Source organism: Motacilla alba, chromosome Z (genome assembly GCF_015832195.1).
Source record: "Motacilla alba alba isolate MOTALB_02 chromosome Z, Motacilla_alba_V1.0_pri, whole genome shotgun sequence".
Taxonomy (NCBI): domain Eukaryota; kingdom Metazoa; phylum Chordata; class Aves; order Passeriformes; family Motacillidae; genus Motacilla; species Motacilla alba.
Window position 1 is genome coordinate 60,300,281 of NC_052046.1, and position 13,576 is coordinate 60,313,856.

At 35.0% G+C, this 13,576-nt stretch overlaps 1 protein-coding gene across 5 annotated transcripts in view; it reads right to left on the reverse strand.

The window, feature by feature from the left end:
* RIC1 (RIC1 homolog, RAB6A GEF complex partner 1) overlaps window positions 1–13,576 on the reverse strand; it is a 46,574-nt gene that overhangs the window by 18,186 nt on the left and 14,812 nt on the right. For 2 of the 5 annotated variants that reach the window (XM_038125606.1, XM_038125610.1), the window contains exons 4-7: window positions 3,650–3,757; window positions 2,432–2,574; window positions 2,057–2,193; window positions 1,025–1,116 (exon numbers count right to left, since the gene is read on the reverse strand). In XM_038125606.1, coding sequence (XP_037981534.1) covers window positions 1,025–1,116; window positions 2,057–2,193; window positions 2,432–2,574; window positions 3,650–3,757 — 480 coding nt within the window. Of the gene's footprint in view, window positions 1–1,024; window positions 1,117–2,056; window positions 2,194–2,431; window positions 2,575–3,649; window positions 3,758–9,110; window positions 12,901–13,576 lie in introns of all 5 variants that reach the window. The other 3 variants (XM_038125609.1, XM_038125607.1, XM_038125608.1) reach the window with 3 other exon arrangements.

Here is a 13,576-nt window from a genome sequence, read left to right on the forward strand (position 1 = left end):
CAGTTTCAAGAGGTTAAGAAAAGATGCTATTTCTCTCACCAGTAACAAATTTATCTAGAACAGAGGTGTTGAATCAAGTAATAGTCAAAGAACTTTATGAAACAAATATTCTAAGATGCTTTCCAGAAGGCATCAGAGGACCCAAAACACCAGCCCTAGCAAAATCAATGCACTGAAACTACTTCATTCTCTTAAAATGCATATGTACATACAGTCCACACACATTTATGGCTTCCAACTACCAGACGATCCATGAGGGATGGCAGTATTTGCTCAGTGCCAAAGTTTCATCAGGGATGTACTAAGGCATACCATGATCAGTAAATTAAAGTAACTATTACTGTTTCAGAGGAAACATCAACAGACTGTATTATTACTACAAACAAGAATACTAGTTCTTAAGAGGACAGATGAAAAATAAACCAGATTTGTTCAAATGTTCTAAAACAAAACCCAAGTAAAATACAATCAAAGAAAATAAAAAGTTGCACTCTAAGTCCAGCTTAAGCAGTATTACACAGGGGGGACTTGAAGGAGTAGTATGCAAAATACCACAACTAAAAGCACTTCTGCAACATTTAATTTACAAATATTTACAGTTACTCAAACAGGCAACCTTTTTCTTGACCAAATCACGACTGCACAGAGCATTTTCTCAGTTGAATGCAAAGTGCTGACTCTTGTCCAATATTATTATGACTAACTACTTAAAACTGACTTTATAATCCTGCTTTGAGATTAGCTGTAATTGCAGCACTTTCCAATCCTTTCTACTGGTCCAGCCACCTTTTATTTTTTTTTTCCCAGACCTGAACAGCAAACATAAATTTCAACTGCAGTACAAGCAAGCAACCATTTCTTTCCATCTCTCCTTCCTTCTTGACAGCACATTATGTAATCTCCAGGCAGACTGATTATTTTCATCTTTACAGTTCTTGCAACCCAACTTCGTAAGAAGTAACTACTAATTCAGCTTTATAATGAAACAATCTCCCCCGCTCTAAACCAGCCTCAAAAAACTTACTTGGCACATCCAAACGCCATTAGCCTGTATTTGTTATTCACTGCCACACAAGTTCCATCAACTACATCTTGTGCCCAAACACCATGGAGCTGCTGTAGAGAACGGAATTCAGAAGATTTTTTGTTAAATAGTGCTTTTATTAACAACAGTCATCTGTCAGTTAACCTTCATGATCTCAAAATTTCTACTAATGTCAAGATCAATTGACATGGCTCAAACAAATAAAATCCAGTAAATGGAAAACTGGTTTTATTCTTCTTAATATAAATTACAGAAAGATATCAGTATGTAAGAAAACTGTTTATAAGATCTCTTAATAAGAAAATAAATCAATACCTGTACGACAAAAAAGTCCCTAACACTGCCTAGGGGGAAAAAAAATTTTGGTAGATGGTACTGAGAATAAAGACAGAAAGAAAAACAGGGAAGTAAGTTTCCATCTGCAACAGCTGAGATCACAGGTATTTTAAGTGGACGAAGGAATCTGACATAGATGTATTCTTTTCGGTATTCTGTAATTGAAACACAGATATCTAGCAATAAAATGTAATAGGTTTTAGGCTAAATTACAGGTAAGAAAACACCTAACTTGGAAAAGAGTCCTGTAAAAGAAATTCTGAAGTATGCTTGTCACTATAAGAAAGAGATAGACTTGATAAGAATTAAGTCCTAGACATAGTACTTATGATACTTAGCCATAGGAGAAACCACTTCCTGCCATCCCACTTGTAACTTCTAACAGGAAGTCTGTTGGTCTGACACAATAAGACATGGTCTATAATGACAATTTCAATGAATAAATGAAAGTTAAATCTATTATCAATTATGGCCTCCCAGTGGTACCAACCCTATAAAAATCTAGCTCAAATTATGCTACAAAATGCAGTCTTGTTCTTATGTCATCTCTTAAGCAGATGTTAAATTTTTGTTTCTTTGTAGCTGAACAGAATTTAATGTAGAAAGCCAACTGAAATGCAGAAACCAAGGAAAACACATTTATTGTGCGTGGTACAAATGCTAAAAGAAGCATACCTCAGCAGTGAATCTACTTGACATCGGTGTAATGAAACCGACTCTGCCATCATTAAAAACAACAGCAAAGCCATCAAGCGTGGCACAGTATTCCATGTCTCTGATGTAAACATCTTCAAATCCCAAAAGTGAACCTGCTGAGAAAGTATGAGTAATTTAAAAATACGTGAATACATAAATATTGTAAGCTAACAGACATTTCAGGTGTTTATTTATTACTGCAAAGAGAAAACCTAATTTAAACAGGCTATTCCATTCCCATTTACAAATGGCAAAATTTTCCCATCTCTGCTTAAGAACAGAGAGAATATTTTATGTTAGATGGTATGTCACTAAGAGGTAATTATTGTAAGCAATAGAATCCCTAAAACCCACCTCGAGAAGACTGCAGATCTACAGAAAATGGAACTGTACACAGGTTGATGGCCTTCCTCCCATTGGTCATACCATCCCAGTGAATGAGATGGAGAAATCCATCAGCAGTAGACACAAGTAGATCTTCTAACATGGACTGCAAACTAATAAAAGATATTTGTTAATCCCTAAAAAAACTTCATCTCAAATCAATGTCACAGAAGTATCAAATAATGTCATAAACACTGTATTGCTGCCTCTTGTACCAGCAACTGCATTGTGAAGTTACACATAAGTTACAAACATGTACCATGCTCACAAAATATGGTATACACCTCAACTTCTCTCCAGCAATCACTGTTCATGAACAGGTCTGTACTGTTAGAGTAATTGCTTAACTGGGATATTCACTGCTGAAGATCTTCTCAATACTTTTGACTAACCGTAAGACATTGCTGACAACAATCAATTATTCATCTATCCCAGCAAATAAACAATACTGCCTAGTCTGTAAATAATTCTCAATACGTTTCAATCTGTGGTTGGAACAAACCGATGAAGGAAAAATTAGACTCCTTCTAAATCCTTTCTTAAACATTTCCAAAATCCTCACAACTACTGTTAATCTACTCGCATACAAAGCTTTTCCCAGTATATATTGCATGCCTTCCAACACTCATTTTGTCCTAAGGAGCCTCTTCCCAAACTCCACTTTGTTACTTTTCCACCTCCTCCAATGCTATGAAGTTTCACCAACTTTTCACACATACTTATTTAGCATGTTCAAAATTTCTTTATAGGAGAGACCATCACCACAAAAAAGCAAGATGTAAAGAAAAAGGACGAACGTCTACTCTCTGCAGGCATCTGGAGAAATGATGAAATGCTGCATACAGTTTTGCTCTAACCAACCAATACCTCCATGAAATCTCTGATACACACTTGGAGCTGAAGAACAAACTCATTTATACTAATACACAGTAATACTGAGCATACTACATACTTCTATATGCCGAAAATATCAGTACAGCCAAGCACAGAAAGAATTCTTGAACAGCAATTCACTTTTTCACCTCCTCAGACTTAATAGTTGCTAGTAGTAACTTATTAATACTAGTCCTTACTATTAATAAGCCTAAAAACTTACTAGAAGCCTTTTCTTCTATCCAGTTTTCTTTCACTTTTTAGAAAGTATTGATACATATGGAAAAATTCTCAAGACCCAATTAATGAGCATACCTTGTGATAGAGGCTTGCAAGTCCAGCACTTTCTTCATTTCTAGATTTAGTGAAGGAGCACATTGTTCTTCCTTATAATGTGGGGTTCCCTTCAGATGAGGGCTTCCTCTAAAATACAAGAGAAATATTTGAACAGGTTGTCCTTCAAAAGATGCAAGAGTTACTGGCTTACATTCCTGTGGTCTTTTTTTCCCCATATATATATGTGTGTGTGTATATATGTATATATATGTTTACACCCACACCCCCACACATGCAATCTGCCACAAGCAGCACTGAATATCTAGGATGTAATTTTGGTGCTAAAAGTTTAGTCTAGTATGTAGGCAAAATAAGACAATGAAGAGAATGAACATCACAATAGCTGTGTGGCCTGCCTGAATACTCCTAAAATAAGGGATCTTTATCAGTGAAAAATCTGATTTAATAAATTGTTACTCAACTGTTTAACAGTAATTAAATATGTTGGATTATTAAGTATCTCAAATTCATTCTTTTTCAAGATGCATTACAGATATTACAGACTTAAAAATGTTTATGTTTCTTCCATTCCTTTTGCCAGATCAATGTTTATAATATAAATATAAATGCATAAAACAAGTAGACAACTATCACAGCATTTCACAGGAATACTTCTCCCTGAAGCAAATTAACTAGTTTTTAACCTAAGACCTACTAAGAAGAGAAGACTGAACACTGATTCCGTCCCTTTAAACAGACCATTACAAAATACCAATGTCTAGATGTAGAAAGTGTCTTATTTTTATCTTCCTCATTTTAAATTTTACATTCCATTGATTATATCGCAACATCATTATACATTACTATACAGCATCCTTAAAGTATTCCTTATTTATTTGGGTTGTCAGATGTGCCATGTGCTTTTTAAACTTTTTTAAAATTTAAACTGACATACAGTCATAAGTACTGTAACATGTCATCCAGCTCATTTATCTAATGAGCATTATGCTAGTCAGCAAAGCAAACTATGAATGCAAGGCATACAGGCATTGCAGACAAGTTAGAATTTGTAGTAACTTCAACAGTCAGAAACAATAGACAAGTACACAGATTCATGTAATCTTTACCTGTATTTTAACTGATGGAACATTTATTTCAATTTACACCAGGGCAGCAAATAAAACTGGCTAAAACATAGCAGAAATCCAAGCAGATGCAGCTTAGAGAAGTTTGACAGCACAAGGATACATCAATTTTTCTCCTGTCTTGTTTAGCTCAGTAGATATCAAGTTCCTTAATTCATTACTATTTTATAGCAATGCCACATTCGTATCTGTTATTCCCTGATGGGCACTATACCCTTCCTTATGTAGCAAGGATAAAGATATATGCCAGCTAAGGTAAGACCAAGGTAACTTGTCAATTTGGATTTAGCAGATGGAAGTAGTATCATTTTTCCAGAATGAAACTATGGTTGCTGTGAAGAATTACATCGAAAAGGGAGAAAAGATTATTTTAAGGTTAGTTAATCTACCACCAAAAGATTTGCAACTTGTATAAATTTAAATTATTAGAATATTTGGTTTGCATTTTGAACAAAAATTAATTTTAAGAGGCAGCTGTCTTAGGAAAGATCTAGCCCTTCATGTAAGCTAGCTACCATGTACTGAGAGGAACCCTGAAAAAACCAATATTTTCTTTTTTTAATAATACTAGCATGGTGGGGTTGTTGTGGTGTTTTTCAAAACTTACAAAACCCCAGAGAGTGGAGATAGTGTGGACATACAGTTCCAGAGAGTATAGTCCCAAATGAGATGAAATTACTCTGGTTTATCAACAATCAGTAGTACAACAGAATTGTGCAAGCAAGTGACTAAAACAGAGATGAAGGGGTTGAGTAATGCAGAAATGTTACTGTTAGGTAGGTATAGAACACAATTTAACATGTCTGTTTTAACTGACCAAAGTACATAACCGAGTGTAAACTCTGTGTTTCTGCACAGTACAAACTACAAAGCCAGAATGATAACAACATGTTTTAAAAGACTTCTTTTGCAGGAAGAAAAATTTCAAGTCTTCACGTAGGATGGCTTTTTTTCCCTTCAACACCTTTGATAAAAAAATAGCTTGCAAGAATATTTGAGTATTTTCAGTTTCACAAGCGAGTTTCAGTGAACTGTTTTAGTAATCTGTGGCACCTTATCTTTTCCACTGGGGCACTATCATTCCTGCCCCAAAAAGGCTTCTTTTATCCACCTTGCAAGAGACCAATCCACATAGAGCTGAGGTACATTACCTTGACTGAAACTCCAAAAATGCGACTATTTCAACTCATTGCCTATGATTTTGTCTAATTCATAAATTCAAAAAGAAACCCCTAGTATGGGTGCAAAGGAGGTGCTACTGAAAGTACACTGTGTTCATATAGTCCACATCTGCATGAGTCAGCCTTACTGGCTGAGTTCCTTTGACCTTTAAATGAAGAATGCACACAGATGACTGAAGCAGGAAAGAATGTTTGGTCTGGGTTGCCACATCAGCATCTGCTATGGCTGCATCCAAACTTCAAGTAACTCGCTTTTGCACAAGAATTGAGAGGAACACATTCCAGTGACTGACCAGCTGTATGTTGAATCAAATATAATCATTGCTATTAGCATGGCATCTGTTAATGTAACTAACTGTGAACAAATCTCTTAAAACTCGGAACTGAGGAAAACTTGCAACCCAAGAAAAACTGAAACATGGAAAGATTAGGGATGCTTTTAAAAGCCCCACCATACCAAACTTAAAAGCATCCTAAATTCAAGAGAGAGGCAGTACCATGCAAAAGCAGAGTCAGATAGACTCTTCAACTGGTAGGAAGAATTTCCTTGAAGTTTGTTTTCTGAAATGGCGGGAAGTTCAGGGAGGAAACAGGACACCAGCCAGCTAATTTTTCTAGGTGCACAGTACTGTATTTATGGCCTCCACTAATTGCACAGCAGTTAAGTCATACAACATGATACATGGATGAATTTCTCACTGCTACCAAAAGCAGCTAAGAAATACTTAGGAAGTTAATTATTAGCAGAATCTGAAAGCATGTACTTTAGGGTTTCTTTATAATTGCAATTAAGGTATACAACATATATTATATTTAAGTCTGTTCTAAGTATTTAAAAGTAATGTCCACTGTTTTCTGCTTAGTAATGAAGAATTCTAGTTTGGAGACAGAATTAGCATTAAATTAATATTTAAGTTTCCACTGTACTATTTGGGGTAATCATAGTAATATAGTTAACGGTTATTGTTGGATAATAGTTTAGAAAAATTCAGAAATGCTCTCAGAGTCAGTAGTAGTTAAAAAAAAATACCATGGCTAATGGCAAACAATGTATTACTTAAAAAACCAAACAAATAACAAACAACGCAGTTGCATCCATTCTCACTAGCTAAACCATGCAAGTATTGAGAAGTAATAGAGACATTTCATTGAAAAATAGCAGACACTTAAAAATTATTTCTAGAACAATTGTTTCGATACAAACAAGGTAAAATATTTTAATACTATTTTTGGGCTATGATCTTCTTAGTGTTCCTGATAAAATGACTTCTTCAGTAGTACTTGGAATAGGAGGGAAGGGACAACAAGAAGATTAAAAATCATGACACTTCAGCTATTAATGGCAATATTTATATAACAAAAGCAGGGCAGTGTTTCTAAAACAATTTGCATCACCAACAAGTTGTTCTCCTTGAAGGCAAGAAGGAAAAAAACCTGACAACAGCCATTATCATTGCATTAGCACAATTACACAATGTTTACTAACCATTTTACAATGGTTCATGTGAACACTTCAGTTAATGTTCACACTGAAAAGCTGAGGACTTCATTTTTTTATACCTGATTCAAAGAGCCTGCATCATCACCTGTGAGATTTGGTTTTCAAGCATCTAGCATCATTTCACTCCTTAAACCTGTATCTCTCCACCACACACTGCAGGCAGCCATCAGCTGAGGATTGAATACATCTGACTGGATGCAGAGATGTATTCATACAGATTGGCAATAGCTGCACCAACAAAATTAAAGTGAGTTTATGGTAACAACTACGAAGAATAAGCACTTAGAAAGGTAGTTCTTAGTAAAGCCTTTACTACACAATTAGGTAGTAGCACATTTCTGCAGTTTCAGAAAAGAAACAGCTAGCTAGCATATTAATCAACTATTCATATAAAAAAGCTAAATGGTTTACTAGATTATTATTTCAGTTGCAAACAGTTACAGAACCACGTAATCACTGGGTTGGAAGAGACCTTTAAGACCATTGAATTCAACTCATGCTCTAACACCTCAACTAAACCATGGCACCGAGTGCCACATCCAGTCTTTTTTTAAACACATCCAGAGATGGTGATTCCACCACCTCCCCAGGCAGATCATTCCAGTACTTTATCATTTCTTTCTGTAAAAAACTTTTTCCTGATATCCAACCTGTGTTTCCCTTAAATTAAGACATTAAAACCTCTTGAAGCACCATCAAGAGTTTGCATAATGGTTAAAAAAAGCTCTTCAGCTAATCTAGTTTTAAAAATAGATGTTCCAAACAATGCTAAAATTTTACAGGGAAAACCACAATGGTAAAGTTCAGCAGAAGCTCATTGCTGAGCAAAAATTATCTAGTAAGTTAATTAACTGTACCCCTCATTGATTACCCTTGCAGAGTTTGAAGTTCAAAACCTTTGTACATACTAATCTTCAGTCATTGAATCAGGAAGAAAATACCCACTGATGATGTAATTTATGGCACCTATAAACTATCAGGCTATAGAAAAGGAGATAGTTTTTAAAAATGCCAGAAAGATTAAGACATTAAGAGAGTAACCAGGTATATAAGCAACAATACAGCTTTGAAAACCATCATATGAGCTAGTTTCTTCACAAATTCATACTGGTTAGATAACAACCAATTTTCAAAGCACTTTCAGAGACTTAATAATTTACACCATTGAGGTCTCATTCTAAATTTACACAACATTCTTATCACTCCCCAAATGCAGTCTCCACTTGAAGATATGAAGAAACCTGACTCAAAAGACTCTCCAATTACCACATTTAGTTAATTAGCCATGTCAAATTTTTAGATTTTGTCTTTTTTGAAAGGCAAAAATATCCTCAGCACTAAGTCACACACGCTTTTCAAGTGAAAAAACTTCAGTTAATCTCCTTGGCAAACCTCTAAACAGAAACACCAAGCAGATTAGTACAGAGAACCCCTCACTCTGATGGTGTTACTCACCTCTTTACTGTCAAAAATAAGAATAGCTATACAAATTCATTTGGAAACTTCTCAAAAAGTTACCACTGTACCTTGCCACAGCTTACAAAACTGCAAATTTGCTTCTATGCACTGTCACTTTCCTTAAGCAATCCTGCAAATTTGCTTCTATGCACTGTCACTTTCCTTAAGCAATCACAGGCAGAGATAAATTTTATTTTAAAATGCTACAATCTTACCTTACATACATTATTTTTCATGTTTTGTCTTGTAGTTACTTTAGGAATTGGGTGGTAAAACCAGAACAAACTAATTGAAGCAGGACTTTGTACTTGTGCTCACTGTAGGAAAATATCCCAGAATGTGGGCTAACGGCCAATACTGATTCTCTTCCAAATCCGCTCTGAACTGGAGCAAAACATTCAAGAGCTGGAATAAAACTGCAGGGTACTCTGGCTCAATTTAAAAAAAAACCTAAAAACCATACAATTATTGCTTTCTTCCCCCTGTTTTTATTCTCACAAATTAAGCAGGATACTCTAAGTTTTCATTAAGTATGAATGACAGTTCACTCCAAGAACAGACTGGCAATTCCTAGCCAAATATCAACAGTGCTAGAAACATTTTCTTTGACAGAAAAACTACATTCCTAAAATATCACAATATGACAAAAAATACCAATGGATTCCAGCACTAAAAATGAAAAGCTTCCCTTTTTATATATAAATATTCTTATGTTGCACTTATGGCATGAGCACTTGTTTTATCATATAAGTCCAGTAAAAGGTTTTTACATGTAATATGCATAATACTGAACAGGTTAGTTGACTAGCTCTTACCATACCTACATGAGTAGCTTTCATATAGATTAAATCTCTAAAGGTATAAAATAGTGTTTGAGAAGTATTTCCCACTAAACCTTCATAAATTTCATAAGAGCTGTGTCCTCAGTTACTAACACAACAAGCTTCAACAGATTTGTGGGCTCCTGGCACAGATGTTAATTTTGGATTTTAGTACTTCCATTAAAACACCGGATTTCAGAATATAGAGACCATTACAACTGGCTGATGTGAAAAGAAGACAATCATGTGAAATGTGCATTTTTAAACAGGAAATCAATTTTCCTAAGGTCAGATTCTGTCTGGTTTAAAACAAACAATAGCAGGGTGCAAGGGAAGTTCACTCAACCTTACTTTCCAAAACCTCTGTATTTCATAATACTGAAAGAAAAGGAAAAGCAAAGACTCAGGCATTCAAACAGGACAGCATCTTAGCCTCAATTCACACTTTAGCTCTTTTACTAAACATGTACTGATTAGATTGAGAAAAAAAGAGAGACTTGGCCCTGAAAAAAAATCATGTTGCGATTAGATATACTACAGTGCATACTGAGTTACAAACAGCACAAGTGTTTCTGTCACTTCTCATACAGTTTTGTTTTGCTTTCCACATTGAAGCATTTTGTTTAAGTTGGATCAATAAAAAACTTTCATAAGTGCAAATTACAGTTTACACAACAGCTGTATGCTAGAATAGCTCTATTAACACACCAGAGATAGGCAAGCCCTTCTGGTCCATGTTGCTCAACAGCTATATGTATTAAAGTAACTATAAATTGGAAGGACATGTTCTCAACAAACATCCCTCTCCCAGACAGACAACTGATGAGTGATTTTGACTTTCAGCAACTCATTTGATCCTTTTCTTCAAATCAAAGCTAAACCATTATCAATCTAATTTTAAAGCAGTTATTAAAAAAGTACCAATACCACATGAAGTTACTTTACTTCAGTAACCAGTGTCCCAAACTTGAAGACTGCAAAAAACTACTGAAGTCAAGAAATGACCCATCATATACCTAGCACCTGCTTTTCTGACTACCCACTTTTTCTTTCATTTATGGTAAAATATGCACAGTTTGTTTAAATGAGAGCTAAGCTGACAAAAGGATCTAAACACAACCATTCTCAATATTTTCACCTGCATGTTAACAAACCTAGCTGCAATTTCAATTTTCAGGATACCAACTAAACTAGGAAATTTTGCGCTAGACCAGTATTTTGGCGCAGCTGAGGAAGTTACTGGTGTCTATTCCCAGTGCATGACCTCCTTGTTATATTGACATGCACAGCTTAAGAAGTCTGTTCAAGAAGAAGTTGTATTAAGAGGGTTTCCCTTTCTCATTGTAGTCATGACATTGAAATTTTGTATTTCTGCAAGAACTGGCTACTATTATTTAAAGAAAGGCTACTAAAGAACAGGGTTCATTCTGCTTACAAAAAGTTAGTAGATATCAGAACTTAATAAATGTTAAGAATTAGTAATAATTTTAAAAAGTAGGACATGACTGAACATTCATCTCAGTTTTTACTGACTTGTTTCCAGCAGCTGTCTGTCACTTCGCTAATGCAAGGACTCCCTCATACTTCTTCCATAAGTCATCACCCTCTCTCTCATTTTGCCTAGCATAGGTAAATAACCACACAAGACAGAGCTGGAAGAGTCCTAATTAATATCTCCATGACTGTAAAAATGTTCCAAGCAATTGCTTTACCATGAATCATAACATTTATACAAGTATTACTGAGCAGCCACTTCATGTTTTTCAACTTCTCAGTGTAGCTACTCAATGCTACTTCAAAGTCACCATTTCAAATGCCAGCCTTTTATTAAAGGCCAACTTGCAAAATAAGCTACTAGAATCCAGGGTAGGGGACAGGGAGGGTTAAAAAAGGGAGATAGGCAGGTTTAGTTTCCCCATCAGGTCAACAACCCGACTTTACTCAAGGCACAGCTGCATAATCACTGCTGCCAACACAGAGGAAGGAGCCAAGAACAAACTGTTACAGGGGGTGAAAACAGTAAGATGTCCCTTTTCAAGCATGAGGCAAGTCACATACAAGGCCTTTCACTGATCTCTAATGGCTTCAGAGTGAAGAAAACTAACTTGGTATTGTTCAGCCCAGCAGAAGTGAAATCCAACCATTTCAATGAAATAATGCCTTTGGAAAATGAACATATGCCAAAAGAAAGATAAAAGTTTCAATTCTAGCTTTTGGTCTCATTTGTCTGTTTGTTCATTTTAGATTGGCGGTTTTTTGTTTGATTAACCCCTGCCAAGTATTTGCTCTACAATGTAAATTAGTGAGACTGCCTACAGCCAGTGCACTTTATCTGCACCTGCAAAAGAAGTTCATTCCATTTTAATAACTTAAAGAATCATTTGACATTAATCACAGGAGGCACAATTCACCCACAAATGCCTGGATCTTTTTTTTGATCTAATATAATCAGAACAGTAGTGATTTTATTTAGGTTTTCAAAATTGAGGGCTAAGTATAGACAAGCTAGTAATCCCAGTACATTCAGTGAAATCATTCATCTTCTCAAAGGTAAGCTCACACATTAGTCTTAGGAGACTGTGAGCAACCTATTATAAACACACTAAGGACAAACACCTTGTCCTACTCATCTACAGAATTTGCATTATAGTCATTTTTGGGCTATACAAACATATTTTAAAAACCTGATTGTTCAACACACAACTAACAACTAAAACATGCATTTTCTCATCAAAAATTCATATCAATTACTAAAGTTTTATAAAAGCTTTATATAAGTTTATAAAAGTTAGGCTGGTTAGTCACTGATGGCTTAATAGGTATTTGCAAACCTTCCTACAAGTGATATTCTAAGCAAACTTTCCAAAACTTCTTTTTCAACTTTTACAATGTGTTTTATATGTATTTCCATAAGTTTTCAGATTTTGCCAATTAAAACGCCTCCCAACTTTCCAAAAAGAACAAGAAAAACTCACAACAAGCTACTGCTTAGTTTTCTGCATTATGTAATGTACAGACAAGGATATACTACCACTTTATTTATTTGGACAAGTTGCAGCAGCAGGCTGTCTGCCTCTTCCCCTGATGACAGTAAGCCGGATGTGAAGTCAGGTTGAAAACTGCTATTCAGTTCTCCAAAGAGGCAAGTAAAGTAATATAACTTGTCTACATTAGTCTTAAGTTTCTGTGAAAAAGAAAAGTAAATTGCAACAATAAATTTCAGCTAATTCCAGAGCTTTGAGGGCTATTTCAGAGGTCAGAAGATGGATTATAGCCATAACACACAAAAAATATTCTAGTCAATAAAGGAAAATTCACTTTTAAATCATTTACTACCTGCTAAGTTATTTCTTCCTACACATATTTGTGAAAGAAGACAGATTTTGAATTTAAATGCTTTTGAAAACCCCCTTTATTTTCTTTTAATGTTCACGGTTTAACAGTACACTGAAAAGAAAAAGTCAAAATATCTTTCTCTCACATGACATCTTAGGTTATCCAATACTTCTCAGAGTTGACCACGTGGAGAGATCTATGATTCAACTTTAAGTCTCTTTATGAATGTGACAAAAAATAAACTGACTAGTATTATCATAATGATGAAGATATATAGAGGGATATGTTAAAAAAAGTTTCTAGCCAATAAGAAATCAAGTGTGCTATTACGTGCATGGACAAATTCAATCCAACCATGACTACAGATTTTGCCTATCTAAACACACAGACATGTGCACATGTACTTCTTGAAGTTTTAATCTGTCCTAGGAATTTCCCAATTTTGTAAAATCCAAAATCAACTAAGTCGACCACAAATACACCTAAAATACAGTCTTAAAATACATTTTAAACACGTAAGATGT